General features: G+C 48.8%; 12 protein-coding genes across 12 annotated transcripts; 7 read left to right on the top strand and 5 right to left on the bottom strand.

The window, feature by feature from the left end:
* Positions 1-155: 155 nt before the first annotated feature.
* Positions 156-1,030, bottom strand: BDZ99DRAFT_119126 (uncharacterized protein). The gene has a single exon (XM_033712502.1). It carries the CDS (start codon positions 907-909, stop codon positions 250-252), a length of 660 nt encoding a protein of 219 aa, XP_033582563.1. The 5' UTR covers positions 910-1,030; the 3' UTR covers positions 156-249.
* Positions 1,031-4,006: 2,976 nt separating this feature from the next.
* BDZ99DRAFT_457582 (uncharacterized protein) lies at positions 4,007-5,308 on the bottom strand. The gene is made up of 2 exons (XM_033718716.1): positions 5,162-5,308; positions 4,007-5,110 (listed from the first exon to the last, which is right to left on the bottom strand). The coding sequence occupies exons 1-2, from the start codon at positions 5,167-5,169 to the stop codon at positions 4,141-4,143; spliced, it is 978 nt and encodes a 325-aa protein (XP_033582564.1). The 5' UTR covers positions 5,170-5,308; the 3' UTR covers positions 4,007-4,140.
* A 1,008-nt stretch (positions 5,309-6,316) lies between these two features.
* Positions 6,317-7,533, top strand: BDZ99DRAFT_432265 (casein kinase-like protein I isoform epsilon; the record flags this gene model as incomplete). The annotated part of the gene is made up of 4 exons (XM_033717323.1): positions 6,317-6,446; positions 6,511-6,583; positions 6,630-7,118; positions 7,181-7,533. The coding sequence occupies exons 1-4, from the start codon at positions 6,423-6,425 to the stop codon at positions 7,531-7,533; spliced, it is 939 nt and encodes a 312-aa protein (XP_033582565.1). The 5' UTR covers positions 6,317-6,422.
* A 2,299-nt stretch (positions 7,534-9,832) lies between these two features.
* BDZ99DRAFT_505390 (NAD(P)-binding protein) lies at positions 9,833-10,734 on the top strand (the record flags this gene model as incomplete). Its single annotated transcript, XM_033724102.1, has 4 exons — positions 9,833-9,970; positions 10,009-10,179; positions 10,232-10,531; positions 10,622-10,734. Exons 1-4 carry the CDS (start codon positions 9,895-9,897, stop codon positions 10,732-10,734), a joined length of 660 nt encoding a protein of 219 aa, XP_033582566.1. The 5' UTR covers positions 9,833-9,894.
* A 133-nt stretch (positions 10,735-10,867) lies between these two features.
* BDZ99DRAFT_541326 (uncharacterized protein) lies at positions 10,868-11,617 on the top strand. Its single transcript, XM_033726736.1, has one exon. It carries the CDS (start codon positions 11,153-11,155, stop codon positions 11,462-11,464), a length of 312 nt encoding a protein of 103 aa, XP_033582567.1. The 5' UTR covers positions 10,868-11,152; the 3' UTR covers positions 11,465-11,617.
* A 729-nt stretch (positions 11,618-12,346) lies between these two features.
* BDZ99DRAFT_432266 (cytochrome protein) lies at positions 12,347-14,285 on the top strand (the record flags this gene model as incomplete). Its single annotated transcript, XM_033717324.1, has 5 exons — positions 12,347-12,544; positions 12,601-12,817; positions 12,891-12,959; positions 13,009-13,617; positions 13,669-14,285. 5 exons carry the CDS (start codon positions 12,347-12,349, stop codon positions 14,103-14,105), a joined length of 1,530 nt encoding a protein of 509 aa, XP_033582568.1. The 3' UTR covers positions 14,106-14,285.
* Positions 14,286-14,317: 32 nt separating this feature from the next.
* Positions 14,318-15,471, bottom strand: BDZ99DRAFT_119272 (putative acid phosphatase). Its single transcript, XM_033712503.1, has 2 exons — positions 15,211-15,471; positions 14,318-15,091 (listed from the first exon to the last, which is right to left on the bottom strand). Exons 1-2 carry the CDS (start codon positions 15,380-15,382, stop codon positions 14,361-14,363), a joined length of 903 nt encoding a protein of 300 aa, XP_033582569.1. The 5' UTR covers positions 15,383-15,471; the 3' UTR covers positions 14,318-14,360.
* A 545-nt stretch (positions 15,472-16,016) lies between these two features.
* BDZ99DRAFT_470967 (uncharacterized protein) lies at positions 16,017-17,213 on the bottom strand (the record flags this gene model as incomplete). Its single annotated transcript, XM_033721700.1, has 4 exons — positions 16,017-16,105; positions 16,205-16,383; positions 16,433-16,637; positions 16,853-17,213. 4 exons carry the CDS (start codon positions 17,211-17,213, stop codon positions 16,017-16,019), a joined length of 834 nt encoding a protein of 277 aa, XP_033582570.1.
* Positions 17,214-17,815: 602 nt separating this feature from the next.
* Positions 17,816-19,722, bottom strand: BDZ99DRAFT_514269 (uncharacterized protein; the record flags this gene model as incomplete). The annotated part of the gene is made up of 3 exons (XM_033724855.1): positions 17,816-18,536; positions 18,679-19,186; positions 19,389-19,722. The coding sequence occupies 3 exons, from the start codon at positions 19,720-19,722 to the stop codon at positions 17,816-17,818; spliced, it is 1,563 nt and encodes a 520-aa protein (XP_033582571.1).
* A 309-nt stretch (positions 19,723-20,031) lies between these two features.
* On the top strand, positions 20,032-21,025 carry BDZ99DRAFT_493615 (uncharacterized protein; the record flags this gene model as incomplete). Its single annotated transcript, XM_033723249.1, has 3 exons — positions 20,032-20,046; positions 20,131-20,209; positions 20,272-21,025. The coding sequence occupies 3 exons, from the start codon at positions 20,032-20,034 to the stop codon at positions 20,991-20,993; spliced, it is 816 nt and encodes a 271-aa protein (XP_033582572.1). The 3' UTR covers positions 20,994-21,025.
* A 935-nt stretch (positions 21,026-21,960) lies between these two features.
* On the top strand, positions 21,961-22,607 carry BDZ99DRAFT_352836 (ankyrin; the record flags this gene model as incomplete). Its single annotated transcript, XM_033714542.1, has 2 exons — positions 21,961-22,086; positions 22,284-22,607. Coding segments are annotated over 2 exons (450 nt in total), but the record flags the coding sequence as incomplete, so codon positions are not given.
* A 677-nt stretch (positions 22,608-23,284) lies between these two features.
* On the top strand, positions 23,285-23,509 carry BDZ99DRAFT_370394 (uncharacterized protein; the record flags this gene model as incomplete). Its single annotated transcript, XM_033714808.1, has 1 exon — positions 23,285-23,509. A coding segment is annotated over one exon (225 nt), but the record flags the coding sequence as incomplete, so codon positions are not given.
* Between the last annotated feature and the right edge of the window lie 1,736 nt (positions 23,510-25,245).

Genomic DNA, 25,245 nt, shown 5'->3' on the forward strand with positions numbered 1-25,245 from the left:
GATCCGTCGCGCTCACCGACGTTTGCAAGCCTACGTGGACCATGCACATGCGTGTGCCACATTGATCCGGAGGAGTAGGAGTGACGTCCATCCGCCAATTCAGTGGTGCCTAGCACAGCCCCGTACAGCGGAGGTCTAGCAGCGGACTAATTACGGCCTGTGGAGCAGCTAGAACTGATAAGCTGCGAAACACGGCGACTCCGGGGCCAATAGCATACAGCCCATCCAGCACGAGTAACGTCTGCATGATCAAGCACGGCCGCCGGCTGAAGATGGCCAGGAGCTATTTAGAGATACGAGGGAGCTTGCAGCGCCGAGGGGACTGGGGGCGGTGTCGCTTTGGGATGAAAACTGTCGAGGAAACGAAGCAGGCAGCCGTGCTGACGTGGCGGTTCCCGTGGATTGGCGGCTACGGATACTGGCTCTCCGGAGGCGAAAGAATGGCCTGAGTATGGGACCGGGGGGAACGCCTTCGAGCATCGTGAATGCCCGCACGCCTGAATGGGAGTCTCCTGGAATCGAATGGCAGCAAGGAGGGATGAATGGCCATTGCGATTCTAGCGGTGAGAGCAGGAAACGGACGTTTCGTCCATCGTGACGATGAGAGTGAGGCAGGAATTTGCTGTCGGAGTGCCCAAAAGGCGCTGCACTATCATCAGTCTGAGACATGGAAATTGAGGGAAGTGGGTAGGGCTTGCATGTGCGCATGGGGCGGTTGGCGAAGACGAGGGCTATGCAAAGGGGTTGCGGGTGGAGGGATGAGAGTAGAGAGAAAAGGATGAGGAGAGAGGGAGGGAAAATGACGGCGAAGGGAGGCCTTTTATGGCGGACGTTGAGGCCGATTACCGGGTCGAGCGTAGCGCGAAAGCCGTAAGCGAGGCGCGGATTGCCTGAACGGGGTGCATCCATTTCCTGATACAGGCTTGCCGTCTAATTCTTTACTAAATTATAGTAATTTAGGAATAAGTATAGGATTATTACTAAATTATAGTAATCTAGAAATAAGTATAGAATTATTACTAAATTATAGCAATCTAAAAATAAGTATAGGGTTTTCTAGAATAGAGCTTTTATATATAAAAACGCTTTTTTATATAAATAGAAACCTTATATTTAACTTAAGACTTTAATACTACCTATTAAAAGTAATTACCCCGTTTTATACCTAAGATTAATTTTACTTTACCTTTTAAAAACTATTACACCCTAATAATAACTTACCTATACCTTGTCTTAGTATATAATACTTAGAAGGTATAGAAAAAATAACTTGTTATAACCTACTAGGTAATATTTTTCTAGTTATAGTAGTAAATATAGTAGTTTTACTAATTTTATTAGTCTAATCCAATATATTATTAACTAAATTAGACCTTATTATACTTATTATCGGTAAAATACAGGTTAAAAAAGTAGTTTTTGCAGCCGCGGGCCTAATTAGTATATTTACGGCAATTTTTTTTTTAAAAAAGTTAGAGGTAGCTTTTATTTTAGTAGGCCTAGGAAGTATTTACTATAGTTTAGAATAGTAGGTGCTGCTAAGTATATTAGTAGGGTTTTAATTAAATCGCCCTAAATTATCTATAAAAAGCCTTAAGTACCCTTAATATTACTATTAGCTAGGTGTTTAGCTCTAGTTAAAATAGCTTCTTATTTTTTAATTTAGTTAATAAGCTTTTTTTATTAAAAAAGTATAGTATTATTAGTAATTTTAGCTTCTAGCTATTTAGTAAATAGTATATTTAGTAGTTAGGTTTTAGAAATAGCTTCTATAAATAAGTTTTATTCGCCTTTTTTAAGTTACTATTTTTAGATTATACTTCTATTTTTTTTACTACCGGTAAGATTAGTATTATTCTAGTTATTTTCTGCTAAATTAGCTATTTCTAAGCAGAATTAGTAAAAGTTAGTAGCAACTTCCTTTTTTTATACTATACTAAATAGCTTTTAAGTATTTTAAAGTAAAGGTTTATTTATTAAATAATAATATATAGTAATAGAATAGAGCCGTCTAATATAATAGTTAGTAGAAGTTCTACTTTTTAAGAAAAAATAAACTGCTTACCCCTTTTATAGGGGCGGGGAGGCGCCCTTATTCTATAGTTGCCTAAAACTTTTAAATACTAGCTAATCTAGACTAATCCGGTCTATACTATACTAGCGGGGCTTATAACTAATATTACTAAAATAGCTTTACTTATAAAGTATTACTTTAAAGGCTACTATAATAGTATTCTAGATTTTTCTATAAACTACTAGTAAATAGGAATAATCTAGAAATAAGTATAGGTTTTTTAGAATAAAGCTTTTATATATAAAAACGCTTTTTTATATAAATAGAAACCTTATATTTAACTTAAAACTTTAATACTACTTATTAGAAGTAATAACCCTATTTTATACCTAAAATTAATTTTACTTTACCTTTTAAAGACTATTACACCCTAATAATAACTTAACCTATACCTTACTTTAGTATATAATATTTAAAAAGTATAGAAAAAACAACCTATTATATAAAGGCTATATACTAACTACTTCTATATAGCGGCACTAAAATACTAGAAATTATTAATATATAAGCTCTATATATACGTAAAAAGCCTTACTAATTATTAAGTTAGGTATATTAATAAGGCGTTGAAAATAGGTAGATTTCTAGGTGCGATTCCACGCGCGCTTATACAAATTTAGTGTTATAGTATCAACCGCAACACCCTACCTACCGAAATTCTGCCGCAGATTGCTACAACTCCAGCAATCTGCACCGGCCTACTACCGTTAGCCGGCCTCCTGCCCTGCCTGCCCTGCTCCGCTCCCGTCTCGCTTCCGCTTCCTATCCTGTCCCGCTCCAGCCACCTACCGGCTGCCCCCTTTTCCTATCACCTGATCTGGTAAGGACCTCGCGTACACGCGTGCCACGCGCCGAAACGGCATAGAGGCCGTACGCCACGCGCTCGGCCACGCCCTTATATCCGGTGGCCCGTCTCCCGTCTTCCTGTTCCTTACACAACGTCTTGATTCTCCACGTAGCATTGTACATAGCACCTAATCAACGCTCCTCTTTGAGCCCTCGACCTCTTGCGTGTAGCGCTATCGTGACATTTAGGTGGTGTAGTGCAGGGAAAAACGCCAAGCTTTGAACGCTATTTTGAATGCAACAAATAGAACCTATGGTGATCTCCGCCCAAAGCGACGCCCGCCCAAAGCGAAGAGCGCTGTGATAACCGAGTGAATTACTACCCTAAGAATTTGAAAGTTGAACAAAATGAACAAGTATTTAACAAAATCCTCTGCCGTTATGAATATAGGATTCCACACGTGGTCGATATCCAATTATTACAAGTGCGGGAGTCCGCCTACAGCCTACGGCAACCTTCGCGTCGTTAACTAGGGGTCAGAGACTGCCGACGTTAGGCTACTGCTATGACGACTTCTGCATTTAGTGTTGTGTTGCGTCGCTACTGCACCGAACTACGCTATGTCTGTTTTTGATCCCGTCCGCATAATCGAAGCGTCTGCGTCCTGATAGAAAACCGCTTAAGTATGCATCTTGGACAGGCTCTAGGATCCTTGCTACAGCTGACGCTCTGTTGCCTTGCTGAGTCTCTGCCTTATTCGCTTTCAGGTGGACCCTCTTACGACGTGATAGGCTGCCTTGCAAAACAACGGTTGGTCGTGCGAGAATAAGAAGTAAGGAAGCGGTGCGACGAATATAAATACAGGAGAGAACGCCTTCCAAGCTCCTCTTTTAAAGCAAATATTCTTCCTCCCTAAAGCACTTTGAAATAATCTAAAGCATTCTGAAAGTAGAAATCTATTGACCAACCATGTAAGTACATCGCTTATATCACATTCGTTTTGTCTACTAATACACTCCGAGGTTCCCTTAACATGGCTGCAAGTGCTGGTGGTGAGCCCATCAATTACGAAACTTGCTCGAAATGCCAGTTCAGCAACATATCCGGGGCAGAAAAGTGCGAGAAATGTGGGGAACTACTCACTGGGGGTACTCAATAACCCAAAAATCGTGAGCGCCACGAGTTTGGAGTTTGGGACATGGGCGTCACTAATATTTGGTACTTCAGGTTTGAATGCGCCCCGCTTGGAAGAAGGGGTTATAGACAAAGAACGTAGCCGTCAATCGAGACGGTTATTGACCGCCTTTTTCCATGCCAAATATCGTACCATATCCGATGCAAACCCTTCTTCCTCGAGCGAACTTGCCAAAAGAATTGCCCACGCCCGTCTCTCTGCACCACTATGTAGAAAGAAGCCCGCAGAGACAAGTGGCTTTGTACCTAGCCAAAACATAGGGTAGAACGCAGCAGACTCCCAATCAACAATCCCAACAATACTTCCATCCTCTGTTACTATGATATTTGTCGGTCCAAGGTCAGCGTGATAGAAGTAGAATAACTCTGTGTCCCCGGTGACTGAAGGATCCGAGAGGTAAGACTGGAGTTGATATGTGGAATATGGACCCAAAAACTGCGGTTTCCACGAAGGCTCTGAGTTTGGAGGCTGGGCGGTTAGAAATGGTTCAATGATGCCCTTTCCATTGGCTGTCTCTAGCATTTTCGAAGTTGAGAGAGCCAGGGTCTTGCAGAATCGTGCAACCGTGCTTGCAAGTTCCATACGTCGATCAATAGATAGTGTTTCCCATGCTTGAAGTAGTGTCCGTCCTTTCAAGGGCTTGAGGACAAGAAATGAGCGGTTCCAGTCAGTATCTACCCAGGAGTAGACAACTTCGGGTGTAGGGACGGAAGAGACGCGATTGACATAGCGAATGGTGTCGCTCTCGAGTTGCATGCCGTGTCGCCATGCTTTGACTTTGATGAAAGCACCTCCGAGGCTCCAAACCGCTGCAGAGGTGCCTGCGTGATGAATACGACCGCTCTCGGAGCTCCCACATGTTCTTGATGCGATGGAAGCGTCCTCATCTCCAAAGACCTCTCGCAGGCAATGAATAACTCCATTGTCGTCTTTCCAGCTCTTTAACGCGTCCTTGGGCACCTGTATTGCAGTCTCACAAACTACTGAAGAGCCCAGTAGCCAGCGGCCTTGTCCTGTGTGAACAATTGAATTTTCAATAGGAGGGTTCATTAAACTTTGACATGTTAGCTTGGAAAGAATTCCTCCAAAGCGCATTCAGGCGTACCAAAACATGGTGCTCAAGGAATAGAGGATGGGACGGGATTCATAGCGTTGGGGAAGGCGGAAAGGCTGAGCAGGTGGCTAGATAGGGCGGAAGACGTGTGGAGGCATGATGGTTGACCGACAGGCGGCAGTCAATGCCAAGGCTTGCCGACCGACGCACGCTCTCAGGCGCGGCTTCAGGAAAGCAAGCAATTGAAAATCCTCGCCGACACCCGATTAGACTCCGTATTCGGCAAACCCTCCCTGCCCAACATACGCGCGGACTACCTCCCCAAGCCCTGCCCCTCGTCCTCCCTCCGTCCCGTCGCTCGCGCTTCGAAGCGGACACGCTCCGGCTAAGTCTGCCGCCGAACGGTCTATCACCGACCGATAACCCTCGTCTTCCTGCCTTGAAGCGCGTACGAACGACCACGTGTAAAAATGCTTCTAGCGTTCCAGATTCGAACCTGATTTACACCGAGGGCTGCACACACCACGGGAGGAGGACCAAGCCGACCCGTTGACAGCAGAATGGAGGGATGCTTCGACAGGCTTAGCTGCATGGCAGATCCAAAGGGACCCTTGGCGGAAAATGTTGCATTTCTTAGCCAATTTGCAAACCAGGGACGAACTCTGTCAGACCCTGTTGTTGATTTACTACCGCCAAACCACAGGCCGAGAAAAGAGGATGCCGGAAGCAGAAGAGTGTTGACTTTCAACGAAGAGAGAAGACTAGCAGAAGCTTTCGCATTAATTCTAGCTACAACCGACAAGCCATCTCGGGTTGGAGCTGTGTGTATAGAAGAGCAGCCGAAGAGCAGTGGTTTTATTGTTAGATTTGCTGCCAATTCGGGAACCTTAGATAAGAAAGAGATTGTATTTCATAAAATCATTAACAGCTTCTAATAAATTCTACTTATCTTTGGAATGTTATACTAACACGACGGCTTGAATGTTCAGCCTCTAAAAAAGTGATTTTTTTATTTGTTGGGAAAGAGACCTGCTTCAAAAGATTGCAGAATCGATGATTTTGATGTTCCCCCCCTTGCTAGTGCGGAATCTGCATTCGGCCGCACCCTTTGTAGGTCTAACAACAAGGTATTTAAAACCGTACACGTGACCTGCCCCCCCGCACTAGGGCTCACGCCCAACCGACATTTGAACATCGCACCCTGCGCCCAGAGGCGCGAGTCTACATCACCCCTCGATTGTTGCACCAAGCTTGAGTTTATACTCCTTTATTCTGCTTTAGTCCAGCGCTGTAGCTGTTGATAATTACAGCAATGTCCAAGTCAGAGAAACAGTTGGTCCGTCATCCTCTGAGCTGATGACCCTACCTTTATTCCACAGCGTAGCTCACTGCATTCACAGGATATTCGCGTCAACAACCAGTACCGCCTCTTAAGACGACTAGGAAGCGGGGGCTTCGGTGTCGTTTACGAAGGTATCTTCCTTTAAACCTCATTTTTGAATATCTAACAGTTATCCAGGTATCGACGTCATGACCTCCCAACGTGTAGCGCTCAAGCTCGAACACATTCGAAGCGAACACTCCGAGAGCCTCCAAAATGAAATCGATATCTATAAAAAACTCGCAGGCAGTGCCGGAATCCCAAAATTATATTGGGACGGCGATGAATGCGACTACAACGTCATGGTGTTCGAACTTCTCGGACCGAACCTAGAAGACTTGTTCAACTATTGCGGTCGACGATTCTCGCTCCGGACGGTGCTGTTACTGGCAGACCAGCTCATCCGCCGGTTTCAGTACATCCATTCCAAGGGATTCCTCCATCGAGATATTAAGCCCGCGAATCTACTTATGGGCCACGGAACACGAGGAAACATCGTTTACATCACCGATATGGGTCTCGCGAAGGAGTCTACGGACGTAGCAGCCGCACGGCACGGCCGGCAGCTGGAAGGTCCTGTTCTTGGTACTGCGCGGTATGCAAGCATTAATGCTCACCGCGGCGTAGGTGAGTAACCATTTGCACGATACTGAGGTATACAAATATCGTAGGGCTGATATTTTATATAGAGCAATCGCCCGCAGATGACATGGAAGCATTAGGATACGTTTTCGTGTACTTCCTTCAGCAAGGCAACCTTCCTTGGATGGGGCTCCCAGCCAAAAGCGGGTCGGAAAAAGAACTGGCCATTCTACGGAAAAAACAGTCAACGTCACCTGAAGAGCTGTGCGACAGCTTGCCGGATGAGTTCGTGAAATATTTCAACCATATCAAGACATCTTGCGACAATGATCGGGGCGTTGACTATAAGTATCTGCTCCGTTTGTTCCGCAGTCTCTTCCAGCGTCATGGTTTCGAATACGACAATGTCTACGACTGGACGGTCTTGAAATACATGGAATATCAGGAGAAATGCGCTTAAATCAGAAGGTGAGATGAAGCGGCCTAGGGTTAACAATGCCGTTTACAATTCCTAGTGTTTGCGTCTCGTCCAACCTCAAGCTAAAGGGACCGGGGATTTCTGGAAATAGCAGTGCCATGGACCAATCGCCAGTGCTAGCAGCCAACGCAGTCTCTTAGATAACTAACCGAGCCAATAAAGTTGGCTATTTGACATCCTCGTTATGGGAACTAATGGGATACGGCCTGGTATTTTATAGACTCTAAGTCCACGAAATACACGCTTGTTTCCTTCTACTTTCTATTCCAAACTGTGTGAATCGCCTGAGCCATGTCCCCCTTCCACTAAGGATAGCTCTCCTCTCTAACCCACTCCAAAATCTTACCCCTCCCAGAACTGGACCCCTCCCGAAACTGACTCCTTCCCAAAACTAGCCCTGACCCCCATAAATACCCCACCTTAATAGAATACTGTTTTCGGGCTTATTTGATCTTATTACAGGCAACCGTAAGCTTCGCGCGTGCATCGAGTGCCGCAATCGCAAACTTAAATGCGATAGACAGTCGACCTATAGCGCGTGCACGCGCAGGAATGCTGCCACAACATGCGTGTACGATCGCAACGTTACCAGGATCCAGAAAGAGCGCGAGTTGAGGCTACGGGCGGAGGCGCGGGCGGAGTATCTGGAACGCTTGGCCCAGCAGCTGTCACAGTTAAGGAGCGTTAACGGCGATGGGACTGCTGTGTCAAGTAGAGCTAGGATCTGAAGAAAAAGAAGAAGGGGAGTCCAATCTCTCCAGCGACATCGACGACGACGACGGAACTAGTCTGCTGTTCGGCGAAGGCAGACCATTGCCGTATCGCGAAATTCTCTCCCGATTCTTGCCACTCCGAAAAGACGTTAACAGATTAGTCTCGTCGTACTTCACATCCAAGGCTATCGTGGCGCCCTTTATCCATTCGGGGCACTTCAGCAGGATATACCACAAGTTCTGAGACGATCCAGCTTCCACCTCGCCACTCTGGACATCAATCCTATTCTCCGTACTTGATATTGCCACGAGGACGTTGTCTCCAAGCGCAGTCATGGGCCACAGCCGCTTCGCAGTTGCAGCCGCACATCGCCTTACTGCTGAGTCGTACTTCCGGTCTCAGCCAATAGAACTAGCCGTCGAAACCCTTCTACTCTACGCTTAGCGGAAGTGCATCACGAGCATGGACATGTCTCCAGATCTTGCTGTCCTTTTCGGAACGCTCATCCGCCTTGCGACGGCGCAGGGTTATCACCGCGATGGGTCTAAGCTCCTCGGCATCTCACTTTTCGCAGTCGAAATGCGCCGTCGCACTTGGTCTCTCGCGATGCAGTTAGACCTGCTCGTCTCCTTCCAGCTTGGCCTGCCTAGCACAGTCCAATATCCCACCTGGGACACGCTACCGCCCACCAACCTCCTCGATTCGGATTTTGATGAAGGTATCGCAGAACTGCCGCCTGCACGTCCGGTCACGGAGCACACAGAGCTGCCATTCTACATTGCTAAGCACAAGCTCATGGCAGTTTTGGAGAAGATTGTCCGTCTGGCCCAGTCCGCGCGGGAATATCTGGAGAGCGAAGTCGACGCCAGTGACGCGGAGCTCCGTTTCACGCACGCCAGTCTGCTAGACGTTTTCCAGTCCCGCACCATGGAAGAATCAGTCGCGGATAGCCCCTCTATCATTGTGACGCGATTGTGCGTCGAATTCATATACCTTGAATGTCTCTGCGTCTTACACCGGAAATATGTTACCTGCGGCCGAGAAGAGAGTATCCAGAGGTGCGCAACCGCAGCAACCGACCTCGTGCGGCAGTTTCTCGACATTCGTAGCGAGTTCGAACCAGGTGGACAGCTAGAAACGGAGAAGTGGTTCATGGGCAGTATTACATGGTATGATTTCTTACTCGGATGCATGGCTTTGTGTCTTGTTCTATGCTCAACAAAACAGCTACCCGCAGATACGAGTGCGGTTGCGATCGATCGAGTGGCATCGCTGGGACTGCTGGAGGAGGCGGGGAAGCTGTGTGAAGACAAAGAAGCGAGAAACAAAGATACGCGGAGAGTGCGGCGACTACTTGAAGCTACCGTCTCTCGACTAAACAATGACGAAGAGGACCGGTCCCTGAATGAATACCCAATGACGATTGACAACGAATGGGCGTACTTGGAGCAGTTTCTGGATCTACCATATGACGACGCGGATCCATTTTTGTTTGGCGGGTGAGTCGGGTGAGAAGTCACGTGATGCGGGCGATTCGGGCGACCATTTCAATAAAAGATGGAAGCTCGGAGATCGATCATTCTTCTTCTCAGCTCATTTCGAACTGTTCTACTTTGAAATATTCCGACAATGCCTTCACAAGACGTCATCTTGGTCACCGGCGCCAACACCGGTCTTGGATTCCAGATTATCCGTGCCTCTGCTCGTCCGATGAAGGCTACACTATTCTCCTCGGTGACAGAGCCCTCGCCAAAGCTGATCAAGCAATCGATGCCGCTGTCAAGGAATTCCCGTCCTCTCGCAGCAAGCTGTTCCCTATTCAAGTTGACATCGAGGATGATGATTCCATCACTGCAGCCTTCAACGAGGTACAATCCAAGTATGGCCGGCTCGATACCCTCATCAACAATCCAGGTACGCATATCCGCCTGACTCGACGACACCTAGCACTCAGCTAACTTCCCAGGCGCCCAGCTCGACCAGCAAGTCAAGGCTAGTCACATGACCGTGCGGCAAATGTGGAATGCTTCCTGGAATGTCAATACTGTCGGAACACACATCATCCCGTCTACGTTGATGCCGCTTCTTATCCAGTCCTCGAATTCCCGTCTCTTGTTCATAACTAGCGGTACGTCAACCCTAGCAGGGACGGAAGACCTCGCCGTCTTTGTCAACAAGTCTCCCGCAAAAGGCTGGCCGAAGGACGCGTTCAGTATTCCGGCGTACCGGAGCAGCAAGACTGGCATGAATGCGGGATTGGTGCCGAGTGCTGAAGGAGGACGGAGTCAAGGTTTGGTGTATCTCTCCCGGTTATCTCGCCACAGGGCTTGGAGGGAGCCAAGAAGCGAATAAGGAGATGGCGCTGGCGATCCGGCGGTAGCGGGTGATTTCATAAGAAGCGTTTTGGAGGGAGCAAGAGATGCCGATGTGGGGAAGGTTATACTCAGAGATGGGGTGCAGCCTTGGTAGGCTCGTGGAGTCTTTGATGCGTGGCAACGCGTAGAGCTTCTTGTATATGGATTGCGCGAAATTCAGCACTGCGGTGCACGTGTCAAAAGTACAAAAGGACCAACGCGAGATAGTCTGTCTGATTCAAGATGTCGAAAACGCATGAAGTTGGCCAATGATCAACTGAATTGACGTACTGACAGCTGCTTCGCGATGATCGGAGTTTTCAGGTGCGGCTGATGAACCTAATCCATCATCATAATTTGCACTGATGTGAGGCGTGGAGGCCTGAATGGCCTTATAATCTTACTCGTCTCTGCAAAAGTATCCGGTATGTCTCCGCGCCTCTTCCAAGCGTCTTAAATATTGACCTATATCCAAATTCTCAGCCTACAAGCGCATATTAACATTTACTAGCAGCCTTATATTGAAAATCAAGATGGCAACGCAGGAAGTATTTAAGGCACGCGAGTATCTCTTGGAGTCAGACGCAGAAGGCCAACGTCTCCAGGATCAGCAGGATATGTTCAGAGCTGCGAACGGTGATAAAATCTTACTAGCTCCTATCGACCTGACGAAACCCAATCTTCACATCCACGATATTGGCACATACGATGCCACATTTCTCCTCGATCTATACAGCCTTTTCATCCCCGAGGGTACTCGCAAAACCGACTGGATGCTCGCCGTCGATCTTCTAGGTGCTCATTTCCCTTCGAAACCCGTGAAGGAAATGCAATCCCAGAAATAAAACATCCTTGGGCCCTGGCCACCAGATCTCCTAGACACATTCGACTTGATTCACCAACGCCTCATGCTGGCGGGTGCTGATCCGAACACCCAAGCGAATGTTCAGCAGACCCTCAGACTCGCAAAACCAGGCAGTTGGACCGAACTCGTGGAAGCCGAGAAGCGACTAGCCCCAACGACGGGCCAGTAATGTATCGGTTTCTCTCGCTCATGGGGGAGTTATTCGGCTTCGTGCGGGTTCCGATGACCTATGCCCATGAATTGCCGCAGTGGCTCAAGGAAGCAGGGTTCGAGAACGTGAAGACGAAAGTTGTCCCGATTCCGTATGGATGCAGACAGCCTGAATCTCCATCGTAGGAGAATAGGTGCAGCTCTATGTCCGTGGCTCTGAAGGGAATCCTCGGGTATACCAAGGTGATTCCTGGAGGGGTCAAGTCGTTCACTGCGAAAGAGTTGGCAACTCTGATTCCCAAGGATCCTTGCGGAAATGGCGGAAAGTGGCGCTGAGTATGCCATCAGGTACGCTTGGGGAAAGAAGCCGATGGCCTGATGTACAAGATGTTCCATGAGGCATTAATCCTACTAAGATCTGCACTAAGACAAGTTCGAGCGCCGGACTTTTGCGGGGGACCAGAAAAGGCGGGGTGAATCTGGGGGAATTGCCGTCTAGGGCGGTTATGCTCCCTCGCTTCCGCTTCTTCGGAGCGGATACTAGAGCTTCCGATACCTTCACTGATATACATTATACTTCAATTCAATGTGCACAAATCGCAAAATACTCATCAAGCGTATGTGATTCTTCAAAAGCAAGCCCATAGCGCGGACTCGAACGTCACCTCAACCCTTCGCCATGCCATCTCTTCCTCCTGCATCCATTCCAGCCATGTTCGTCGAAACTGGCGTTGGTATTAAGGCTGCCATCGCTGTGACAGCCTTCGTGGTCATCTTGACCGTGTCTGTCTATCTCAACGACCGCCCATACGCCGGCTTTGTGAGGATAGGGAAGGATGAGAATTCATGGAAGGCAAAACAGCGGTGGCTGTCATCGGCGAAAGACATAATGAATGAGGGGCTGCGGAGCGTAAAGGAACCCTAGGATTAGATTGAGTTCCCTGAGGAAATGCTGACAGAAACTAGACAAAATCCCCATTTCAAGTAATGGCAAATTGCGGGCCTTTAATCCTCTTGCCTCCGGTGATGATGGATGAGATCAGGAACGATGATCGAATGACGTTCAAAGCGTGGCTCAAGCAGCATTTCTTTACCACTTATCCAGGCTTTCAGGGATTCAAACCTGCGGTAGATAGCAACGTTTTTACGGATTCGGTGAGGATCGGCCTTACACAGTCTCTTAGTAAGTTTCGATTGTTCTCTGTCGCATGAGCGGCCAATGTAATTGAGGGTGAAGGATACTTACATGCTTGTAGCTCATGTGACAGAGATACTATCTCCCGAGGCTTCTTTGGCCCTGGAAGAGCTGTTCCCATACAGCACAGGTATTACTCCCATTTCAGATACCAACCACGCAAATCTGACAACGTACAGAGTGGCGCGAATACCAGTTCGACCAAGCTGCGTTGAAGATCATCGCCCGTCTTTCCACTCGCATCTTCATCCCCGCCCTTGCCAGGAACGAAGAATGGCTCAACATTGCCGTCGACTATACCGTCGACTTCTTCACAGCTGCGTTTGTCCTGCGCCTTTGTCCACCTATTCTCCGCCCGATCGCACACTGGTTCCTGCCCCAAACGAGGAAACTGCGCGCATCCATTCGAACAGCTCGTCGCCTTCTGGAACCTGAGCTTGCGGCGAGGCGAAGGGCACAGGAAAAAGAACGGGAAGCGGGAAAGCCGGTCACAAAACCCGTAGATGCAATCCAGTGGGTACAGTCTGTCGCAGACGCCAAAGGTGTGTACGTCGACCCTGTGTACGCGCAGCTGAACTATACTCTCGGAGCTGTGCATACGACGTCTGTAACGTTTGTCAATATCCTCTATGACCTGATCGCCCATCCTGAGTATATTGAGCTGTTGCGCAAGGAGATTCACGACGTGTACCAGCAGGCACCGAAGTGGGATAAATCGACGTTGAGGGAGTTGAGACTAATGGATAGTTTCATGAAAGAGAGCTCGCGGCTCACGCCCGTGACGATGTGTGAGTACTCTGCTTTTCCTCCATCAGTGTCGTATTCTAACGCCTGAAAAGTACCGGTGAACCGCGTTGCCGAAGAGACAGTAACCCTCTCCGATGGCACCGTCATTCCCAAAGGCGCCACCCTCGGTGTTCCTACGCTGCGCTCGGTCGACCCATCCGTCTTCCCCGATCCCTTCAAATTCGATGGCTATCGCTTCTTGAATCTCAGCCAGGAGCCCGGCGGCGCGACCAAGTATCAATTCGTTAGCACCAGCAACGACAGCATAGTCTTTGGGCACGGAAAGCACGCGTGTCCGGGTCGGTTCTTCGCTTCCAATGAAATCAAGATTATCCTGGTGCACTTGTTGACAAAGTACGACTTGAAGTTTCCGGATGGGAAGACGGAGAGGCCAAAGCCTTTGGAGATGGGTGCTGATCTCATACCAAATCCGGATATGAAAATTTTGATCAAGTCGAGAGTGGATGAAGCCGGGGATAATCAGTTTTAGTTTGTCTTGGTGCGTTATGGTAGGCGTGAATGGTCCTACATTTCTAGCTCGACAGACTCTTCGTGTGGAGGCACTACGCTTGAAAGCTAGCCGTTTCAACGATGCTACGATGTTAGATCTACGGACTGTGCTTCCCTATCCTTACTCGGAGAAGCCTCTAAGATATTAATAAAATAAGTGAACGTGCCGCATTGAAGAAGAAAGTCGGTCGAAGTGGCTTAGTATTGACGTAAGTTGCTACCAGAGTAACCAACTTCAAACTGGTAGACAAGATAGAATCCCCTTGAGCTTGTCTAGCACGATCGCCTGAGTCGCAGCATCGACAGTGGACTTGTCTGATGCCTTCCCAGGGCTTACACTCACGTAGCAGCCCGCTGTCCCTACCACCTTGCTTTCAGTGGGAAGTCTTTTGCCGTTTCCGCACGTGTAGACGTCGGGGTCTATTGAGGCGGGCAGGATATTCGTGTGGATTCGACTGAAAACAAACTTGAAATCGCTAGCACTGCTACAAGTGCTCGCCGAGACATCGGGGAAGTTGACATTCAAGAAAACCCCGGTCGGCAGCAGAGGAGTACCCGATGCGATCATGGTTGAAGTCAAATTGAGGGCCAGGTCGGCGTACACGCTGGTGTAAAGCGGAGTTGGCTGATCGAAGCCAGTCTGTTCTCCAGATTTTCCTGAGAACGCGATAGCCGGAATCGATGCAGTGCCAGCAGCGTATGAAGCTGCTCCCACTGTTCCAGAGAACGAGTTGATCAAGCCTAGATTGGACCCCACGTTCGGGCCAGTGACAGCAATATCAGGCTTCGAATCACCGAAGAATTGAGGTGCGACGTTATCGATGCCGTGCTTTATTGAAGTAACCGGGAACGAGTTGACCCAGTTCAGCCGCGGATTCGTTGCATTGAAGCCAGTTGCGCTGCCGGCTTGACAGCTGTTGAATTCGCATGGTGAAGTTCGGTTGGTTGGTGGTGAGTCTAAAGATCCTAGGACTCGTGAATACAGAAATAGAACCAGTCATGCGATAGATTCGAAATGCGGAGGTTACCATTATAGTATCGTCTTCTTCTACGAATTCAAGGGATCAAAAGAAAACGCCACGAACCTCTGCCCGATTGATTCTCCGCGGGCCCAGAAAGAATCACATCGTTACCCGCGTCAGCGAGGACTTTGTAGAGAACTCTAATGTTGATTTCGGCCCATCCATCGTCATTCGATTGCACGATCCGTGCAGCGAGCGCGGCGAGGGGCAGGAAGGCAGGCACAAGCAAACGCATGGAGACAGCGTTAGAAATAGTGTGTATAGAAACGAGTGAGAGGAGCTGCGGATGCGCCAGGCTTCAATTAAGGACCGGAGGACTCCTTATACAAGATTTGATGAAACACGCGACACCATCTAGAGGACACACGGACGGCGTTTCCAACATGATTGACGGAGAGGTTTGACTGGGCAAGGTCATTGCTTCGGTGATTTGTCTCTGGATCGAAGGTGGTGGTTGGTAGCCCGTGGAATTTGGAGGCGGCCAGGGGCGGGCGTAGGCCGAGAAGAGTAGGTGCTAGCTCTGTTGGGACACGCACTAAAGTCACCTGAGTATGTTTAGTTTCACGATCGTGAGAAAGCACAAAACGAAATGGTGTTATCTACTCCTGCGAAGGAGATGAAACAATATATATCCTTCGACCCTCCCAAACTAGCTTCCTCTGCTGGACGCTGCCGAGGTTGTAGAGCAGAAAAGGACCTCAAAACCTGAAAACGATTCGCGATGCATCGAGATGTCCAATACCGAAACGAATCCATGCGTTTCAAAGATTTTTGAGGTACTCCAGTCTCAAGACAACGTATTAAGGGCCTTCACCCTGTTTGGTCTCGATTTTTTCGACCAAGTTTACACGTGACATTTACGTGCGCATTCAACTGATCTTCGCGTCCTCTTCTCCGTCGTTTCTTTCATCAGCCACAACACTCCTCTTCCCCTTCTTCTTCACAGTTCTCTCATGTACTAGCGGCATTGACATAGCGTATGATTACAAAGCCCTATCTTTCATATTCGTATCTGAGCCTGCTCACTTGAGAGCACGTTCAGCCTCGCTCTTCGTACAATGACTTTCAACCATCATTCTAATACCCTGATCCACCCATCCCTCTTTCACTACTTCTAGCATTTTTCTGCCCCTCACAATCATGCTAGCTCCCTTCTTAAGCAGAATCCGAACCATGCCCGTATTACCTTCCCTGATCGCCCGCATTGACGGTATATCGCAATAACCATGGCCCGTACTGTGAAGAGATTATCCGTTTCGTCGACAACCCCCGTTCAAAAACACACAGCATCATGTCCTCGCTCCCGCTCTTGACGGCAGTATGCACGGATTTGGCGTTTGCGAGGATAGCCCCATGAGCTATCGGACTGTCTGGACTCTCGATGTTCCCACGCGAGATTGCCGCTTGAAGAATCGCGCCCGAGTTAGGGACTAATTTGTCGCGACCGTAGAACCCAACTGCCACTGTGCTGAAAGGGCCAAGATTTGGGTCTGCACCATGAGAGAGAAAATATGAAACTATCTCTGGCTTGTCGGGGACGGATCTAAGCCAGAGGGACCCTTGTTAGTCGTATACCGACTTGAAGGGAATACGAATGCAGTGACTTGATGGGGACAAACGGTATGCAACCAAATTAAACGAACGCAGGTTGGGACAGATATTTACAATAAGAGAGCTTGACCTTGAAAGTACAACACTAAGGTACATCCAGGGCTCCGGTTCAACCCCATATTCGTATCTTCCCATCCATTCTCCCGGAGAAAGTTGAGACGTGGGATTGATCCTATTTTCAAAGCTGATCCCACTATCGAGCTGTCAATGGAGACATTCTTGTTGTTTAGAAGGTGTTCTAGCATTTTGTAATGGCCGCCGCGCATAGCAACTTCGAATCCAAATCGACGACCATCTCGGAGATTTGTCTTACGTGGATCCAAAGTTTCCAAGAAACAGTCCAGCTCGCTAGGATCGTTGGAGTTGCAATCTCCCCACACTAACTTGAACCCTTCTGGGGAGATTCGGGGACCCCTGGGGTCGACCTGTCGAGGGTTCTTTTCGGTTTCAGCCATGCTAAAGATTCTTTGACTACAGAGCCTAGAGTAGTGGCAAAGGCTGCTATTTCTACCCTTCTTTCGGTGGCACAGTATGCGCCCCGCTCCGCCACCTGTGACCAATATCCTGCAAAATCACCTTGCTAGACAGCCCCACGCCCAAGCCTCGCTCGATCTTGTGGGGTCGCTATGTCGTAGCCTTGTCCATTTTGTAAACATTTTAAGTTCCGAGGCAGACGCTGTGTGTAAATCAAATGACTTCTTTCTCCAACTTTTCACACGTTTGTCTGTTAGGCCTCAAGTCCTCACTTCAAAGCAAGGGCCGAAACAGGTGGAAAACAAACGTTCTAAGTCAAACTTCTTTAGAGTTGGAGCAGAATCGATCTTTAGACAAATCAGCGAGGGAACACTTGCGGACAAAACCCCAAGTTGAATCAAGACAAGTAGGAGTGTCGTGGTAGACCATGATGGGCCGTTAATCAGCCGGAGCAAGATAAGTATATCTGTTAGGTAAATAGAAAAGATCGAGTAGAATCCAAGTATGTGTAGTAAGAGCTGGGCAATCTATTTCATTTCATAATCATTGATCCGCCTCAATTTAGTCACAGAATCGAACTACATTACAACAAAGACTGATGGCACTTCTGCAACGGCTCCACCACATTCACCAAGAGTTCGTGCCTCCACGACTCCCTCTTCGTCCCTACCATGAACCGCGTTAGGCACCACGCCACCGCATCTGCGTACTCCTGTCCCACTTCATGCAGAACCTCACCTGCCAACTCCGTTGCTGCGCCAAGATCTGAAAAAGTGTTGGGGTCATTTGCAGGCAGTGAGCGCTGTCGGAATTCCGTCGACTCAAATGGCATGCCGAAACAGAGCTCTAGAAGCAGTATCCCTAGCGTGGAAAACGTCGTATCGCCGAATACGCTGGGCTGGGCGGTTGATGAGGCGAAATTACACGAGAGGAACGGCTGGTCGGCAAGTATGCCGTGAGAGTCCTGTGGGTTGCAAGGGAATAAGATATCTGCTTTGCTCCATTGGCCGCCGAGCCATGGCGTGGACTGCAGTTGAATGTGGGATGAAGCGATGGTGAAGGCGATGAAGAACCGCTGGCTGCGTTTCAATCCGATCCTGGGTGGTCTGGCCAAAAGACGTTCAAGAGAGATCGTTTTTCGGATATCCTCTTTCGAGGCGATGGGAATCACAGTATAATTGCAACCTGGGACATCATCTTTTAGTTGTTCGATATTAGACACATTCGGCTTCCCTAGCTCCTCGCAAAGATTGCTGATACTGGGCTCGATAGTGTTGTTTTGGGTGGTGAAAGCAACAGTTGCACTTTAACGTGATGTTGTTGCTACAGGCGCTATCCGCGAGGGGGAGCGTTCTTCTTGCTCAAAGTCCTTTCTATAATTTAGTTTCTGAAGTCGATTTGGCGCTATGACAAAATGTGCGTAGGGTAGTGTAGTGCTGCACTTACGGCATTTGCGTGGCTGGGTGTCCTTTCTGACGGCTAACAATGGATGGCCGCGGAGTTGATGGGATCGATATAGCGCTTCGAGGAGTCCTCGCTAGTTGCGAGACAGGAATTGAAACCACTGGAGACTGCTTTGCTTGAGAGACCATACTGATATCTGTCTCTCTCCAAGTCCACGGTTGCGGCTGCGGCATGGGATCGTCATTCCCGATTAGAGAAACCATTCGGAAGCTATAATCAGCTACGGACGGATGCCTAAGTAGTAAATCCACGTGGCGCACCCGTTGACAGTGACATGTCCACGCAGTCTTGATAACATTGAAGATCCCGTTGGCATATTTCCAAGACTGCAGTACGGATTTATTCAAGGACGCCTTAGCACGGCCGGCATAAGCGGTTGCTCGGGATGCTGAGATCCTGTCACTAGTATCGAGAAGATCATGGAGACGTGTGTTGTATTCCGCGAGTTCCTCGAAGAGTGCCTTTCGGGTAGACTTGTCAAAGGTAAAGCCTATGCGGTGTTTCGGCTTCAACCTTCTTGCGCCCCTTATTCAAAAGCACGGAGGTGCCCTACATTAGGCTTGTCAGAGTCAGCGCGATCATTTGGGAAGTTTTCGTTACCTTTGAAATGGTTGCCGTATTTGACGGTGCCATGTCCTCTGGCCGGACTTTTCTTGCCCTCTCTTGCAGCTCTTTCATCACTCACACCATACCGTCAATCGTCTGCTTATACTGTTCATACGCAGACTTAGATAGCCGCTTCTCAAGTTTCTCTTCTAGCTCAGGAACACTCCAGCCTGGCCCGGCGGGATCCGCAAGCAGCGTCTTCACCTCGTCATCGTCTGCAATCAGCGGCAAAAGGCACTCTTCAAGATTCCGTCGGAAAGCGAGCTCGTGGTACCCAATATCCCGCAGGCACCGCTGATACTCGCGCCGGAATTGCCACCAGTCTTGAAGCAGCTTCGCGCCGCTCTGCCAGTGCTCTAGCGCCGAGATGAGAATGGGAAATCCGCCGAGGACTACACCAGCGACTTCGACACCGCTCATCGTCTGCGGGACGAAGTAAAGCAGTCAAATGATGTATCAAAAGGAATGATGAAGCCGATCATGATGTGATCAGACCAGAGTATCTGCGCGAGGCTCTAAAATAGCAGTGCGTGGGGGCCAGGCTCCAACCATATGCAATCCCCGCAACCTCGTGCCATCCAGAGAATCGAATCAGTTACATTCCGATTTGTGCTGGTTAGCCTCGAGCCCTCAGTGATCCATTATGTCTCCGATCGCAATCAAAAAGCCGTTGTGCTGTAGATGCCTTCAGCCTCGTTCTTCGCGAATTGGGCAAAGATTCTGAGTCAAATGACCGCCTTGCAGGTGCCGATGATCAGGCCAGCCGTCTGAAGCTATGGGGAGGGAACATTGGAGCATTTCAAGAACTTCAATCTCAAAGTTATTTAGATTTTCGACTACGAGAGTCTCAGAACACCAAAGGAAATCATTGGTTTGCTGGACGAAATCATAGAGCACTTAGACGAAGGTGAGCAGCCGGTTTCATGCGTTCAATCTCACAGCGCTTTTTCAAACACTGATGCTACTAAGTCCTCTCGATCGCGAAAGGGGAGCAGCCGAACAGGACTGCATTTTTGACTCCCCACGATGAGACCTGGATATCCGGAGATGACGGCCACACCAACAGTACTCTGCTTCAGGACCAGCAAATCTCCGAAATAGACGAGCTACTCGAAACTGTGGCAGATTCTATCTCGGGTCTTTTCAGAATTTCAATGCTCATTCGAAAGGCTACACCGCGAGACCGCTTTCAAAAGGCTGCCACTGCGGCAACGGAACCCTTCGACGACCTCTACGATATCGCTCACGTAGCTCACAAGTTTCCAAAGCTAGAAGAAGAGAATATGAAATGGCTCAAGGTGCGCCTCGGACGGGCAATTACTCGGCGAAGACAGTTTCTTCGATATGCTCGAGATCATCATAAAAGGCCATCGCACGCTCCGAAAACTCTGCCCAACGCTGGAAGAGAAGACCAGAGGGAACTTCTAGTGCGAGAACTAGACAGACAAGCTGGGACCAGGATTCTCGCACTAGATACGCGGTCAGAAGCTATTAGTAGCCTCCCTCAAACAACAGCCTCAACATTAGCTCCTTTGATCCTGGAGAGCATCCAAGGGGACATTGAAGACGGCCGGTCGCAGACGTCCTTTGCAACTTCTGTGGCTGATGATACCGAAGAGTCTAAGCTTCGCGTTGTGCCTCTCAAAGATGTCGCAGGCGGGAAAGTCCCTTTTGAATGTCCTTATTGCTGAGACATCCTGACCATCATATCAGAGCGGTCGTGGAGGTGAGTTGCTGAGCTTTTATCAGTTCCCCTAAGAATATTGGATTACTAACAATTACCTGGAATAATGTAGAAAACATGTCTATCGAGATCTTCGATGCTATGTCTGCACCTTCCCAGGTGATAGCTGCGATCAAACCCTTTTCATAGAGGAGCGGGCATGGTTCGAGCACGAACTCGACAAACATAGAGCCCAGTGGATCTGTCCATTCTGCTCCTGCTCACCATTCTCAACTTGCGAAAATTTCGAAACTCATATAACCGCTCTTCACGCGGGAAACTTCGTCAAAAATCAACTCCCGTTCTTGACCAACTTGGGTCGGCAACGGCTAGATCGAATGTCACACTTTGACTGTCCCTTTTGTTTTTCATGGGAAAAGGACTTGAAGGAGCGAAATCCACTAGATGGCGACCTGCTCGTCACACTAGAGCAGTTTCGCAAGCATGTGGGAGCACATTCGGTCTAGCTTGCTCTCTTCGCCATACCGCCAGGCGCTGACGATAGCGACAATGATAATTCGAAATGCGCGATGCACAGTCGCCGTGGTGGCGATACGCGATCAGACGCTCCAAGCGCTACAAATACCTTCGAGTCTATCGAGGATAGCACCCCGGAAGACCCTCTACTTTTTGCCGCTGCACACGGACTTGAGCATGATATCACCCAACTACTTGACGATGGAACAAGTCTAGACCATATATCAGGCGCTCTGTAGAAAGCGGCAGTCGGCGGGCATGTCGCTGTGGCCAAGCGTCTGCTCCAATACAAAGATATCGATGTTAATTTCCATGATCGGGAATTGGACCACGTTGGTCGAGCGCCACTGTCGTTGGCTGCGATGAACAGGGATGAGGAGTTCGTCCGGTTGCTGCTAGATAACAGCGGCATCGATGCAGACCGCAAAGATATTCTCCAACACACAGCGCTATCCTTGGCAGCGGAGAAGGGGCATGTGGCGATATTGAAGCTACTGCTTTCGAGGCCTGATGTAGATCCGGGCTCCAAAGGTCGTGCTCACATGACGCCGCTATTGTTTGCGACGAATAACGGAAACGAAGACGTTGTACTGCTGCTAGAAAATGATATCGTCAATGTAAACTCTAAAAATGATCACAAACAAACACCTCTGTTCTTGCCAGTAGAGTAGGGATATACGACAATAGTCAAGCTGCTGCTCTCGAGGCCTGATGTACATCCGAACTCTAGAACTATCGACAGAGGACACCATTGTTCGTTGCAGCCAGCAACGGACATGAGGACATAGTCAAAATTCTGCTGGGAAACGACAGAGCCCACCCAGACTTTGCAGATAAAACCGGTCGAACGCCACTATCGTTGTCAGTGGATTACGGGCACAAGGGGATAGTCAAGCTGTTGGTAGAAAACAAAACAGTTGACCCAGACTCTAAAGATTCGGAAGGAAGAACTCCGCTGTCATGGGCGGCGGCGAGCGGTCGGTTGGACGCAGTCGCACTTCTCCTAGAAGACGACAGAGTTGACCCAGACACTACAGATAACCCCAGTCGAACGGTATTATCGTGGTCCGCAGGATCTGGACATGAAGAAGTAGTCAAACTCCTCCTACAGACTGGTAGAGTTGATCCAAACTCTAAAGATTCTGAAGGGAAAACGACAGAGTCGACCCAGACTCTGCGGATAACTTCGGCATAACGCCACTACTAGTCTCAGCGACATATGGGCATAAGGCGGTAGTGAGGCTGTTACTACAGACTGATGCGGTTGATTTGTGTGCTAAAGCACATGAGGGGACAACGCCGCTGTGTGAAGCCGCGGCGCATGGACATGAGACCATAGTTCAGCAACTACTCAACCGCAACGCTAACGTCAACGGATACGGCGAAGCCTTCGGTAGCGCTCTCCAGGAGGCTTCATTTGGAGGCCATAAGGACATAGTGAAGCTGCTGCTTGACTGCAGTGCGGACGTGAACGCGCAATGACTCAGGTTGCCACTACTAGCGTGTCAGTGGCGTTACATCCTTCCATATCCGTAACAAGGGGGAACAGGGGAGTACCCCCCCCCTTTCATAGGCCATATATACGGGCCTTATGCCTCTTCAAATCAACACAGAACTGCTTCTTCACAACCTGAGACAATGCGGACAGTACGGCAACGCAATTCAGGCCGCTTCGCTTGAAGACTATGAGGTAGTGAAGCTTCTATTGGACCATGCCGCCGACGTGAATGCACAAGGCAGAGACTATGGCAACGCCTCCAAGCTGCTTCAGCTGTTGGCCGCAAAGAGGTTGTTATCCTGCTACTTGACCATGGGGCCGATGTCAACACAGTGGGTGGAAGCTACGGTGTCGCGCTCCAGGCGTCCGCATATCAGGGAAATACGGAGGTCGATGGTCTGCTGCTGGACCATGGCGCAGACATCAATTCTCGAGGTGGGCGATACGGCAGTGTACTTCGAGCAGCTTTCCAAGAAGGCCAAAGAGAAGTACTAGATGTGTTGGTTAATCGCGGCGCCAATATCTCCACACTAGGATATCTAGTAGGCAACGCGCTTCTGGCGTCTTTGCAGGAACACTACAAGAAGATAGAACGTTTTCAAGATATCTTTCAATATCTCGGGAAGAAGCGGTCATCAAAATCCAGCGACGGTGGAAAGGAAAGCGTTGATGAGGAGCCGTTGACTGAAAATAGAACTGGATCAAGGGGCAACGATGTCGCAACTGGAATGTAACATCAAAATCGAAGATGAAGCATGGCTGGGCCTTAGGCACGGTTCAGACATAGATGTCGAGATCATGTATAGACAATGGGACGGTCCTCCTTCAATCGGTTGGTTGCACACTGTTGAAAATATCAACACTGGAGCTGAGCTCAATCTCGAGGGTTCCAGACCTGAACACGCCGCACAATGGTTCTCTGAATCTCTTCTGAAATATTAACGGAAATACGCCCGCTCGCCGAAGTAGACTTGAACACCTAATGATATGAGACTGATGGACGAAACCACAGTCGACAACCTGTATTGAGCCATCCGAGAACGAATGGGCAAGGCTAGGGCGAAGGTGATATTTCATTGTAGGTTTCAACTCCCTCTTTGTACAGGGGAAGACTCTCTATGCGAATAAATCCTTCGTTTTTGGGGGTGGCAAACATCGCATATCCACCATCGAGCGTCCTTCGTGTAGCGGTTCTGTTGCATTCAATGCCTCGGCAATCCATTATACCTTAATTCATCGCTTAGATCGTTGCTAATCTGTGATGAACGCTGTCGCTACTGTAGTGTTACTCGTCATTATCCTCTATGCAGTAGTGCCAGTGCTTAGTCCGGTGTCTCTAGCTTTGAGGTTGTTGCAATAGGTAGTCGGACGGATGTATCAAGGGCATCTGGGTGGTTATCATGAGCGTTCGAGAACTTCTCATCGATGTCGTCACTATCTTGGGGTGATATTTGCTTTTTACTAGAACTTGCGTAAAAGAAGAGAGACACGAGAGTATCAGGGTGGGCTTTCTTCTTCTTGGCAGTCCAAGTCGGCAGTCCAAGTCGGCAGACCGGGCGCTGCTATACTTTCGGAACCCTGTAAAACCTCGTAAATACGGATGACAGAGCACGCCGGCTGCGATGGGCCGCTGAGGTAACTAGAATCTTGGAATGGCCTGACATGTCGTTCAAAGCTTTCAAAGTAAATTGAAGCACCATGAGCATTTTCTGCTGAGGATCTAGAAGTCAGGATTCCAGTGATACTATATTTGAGGCGGGGGTAAGTGAGGTGTAGATATGCTTTTAGACTTGTGCACCGGTGTCATAACCTTAAACGATCAAACGAGGTCCTGTTTTAAGGTTCTTATAGAGTGGGTGACGGAACATGGATGAGCCAATTAGTTTGTGCCAGTAATTTGAGAAACCCTGATGGAGAGTTCTTGGATTGCAACCAAGGAAATACATCGGAATGCTGAGAGAATGATACCACACTTTGTGCTAGTGCTGGCATAAGGGGTATGCCAGCCGAGGTTTTGTAATGAAACCGGTCGATGTATTTCGGGTAACAGATCAGGGCTGTCAACAAGCCATATCAGCCGGCCCTAGGATACAGACCGATTGGACATGTCGTACTCGTAAGGAAGCAGCCTGTCTGGCCGCGCCCGTCGGCACGATGTGGATGAGCTAGGGTTCGTGAGCGAGACGGAGGTCGGAGAGTTTCAGCGGGCTTGGTGTTGATGGGTGTCGTGGGGGGTCGGCGTGGA

The sequence above is a fragment of the Mytilinidion resinicola genome (assembly GCF_010093595.1).
Source record: "Mytilinidion resinicola strain CBS 304.34 unplaced genomic scaffold BDZ99scaffold_2, whole genome shotgun sequence".
In the NCBI taxonomy this organism is placed as follows: domain Eukaryota; kingdom Fungi; phylum Ascomycota; class Dothideomycetes; order Mytilinidiales; family Mytilinidiaceae; genus Mytilinidion; species Mytilinidion resinicola.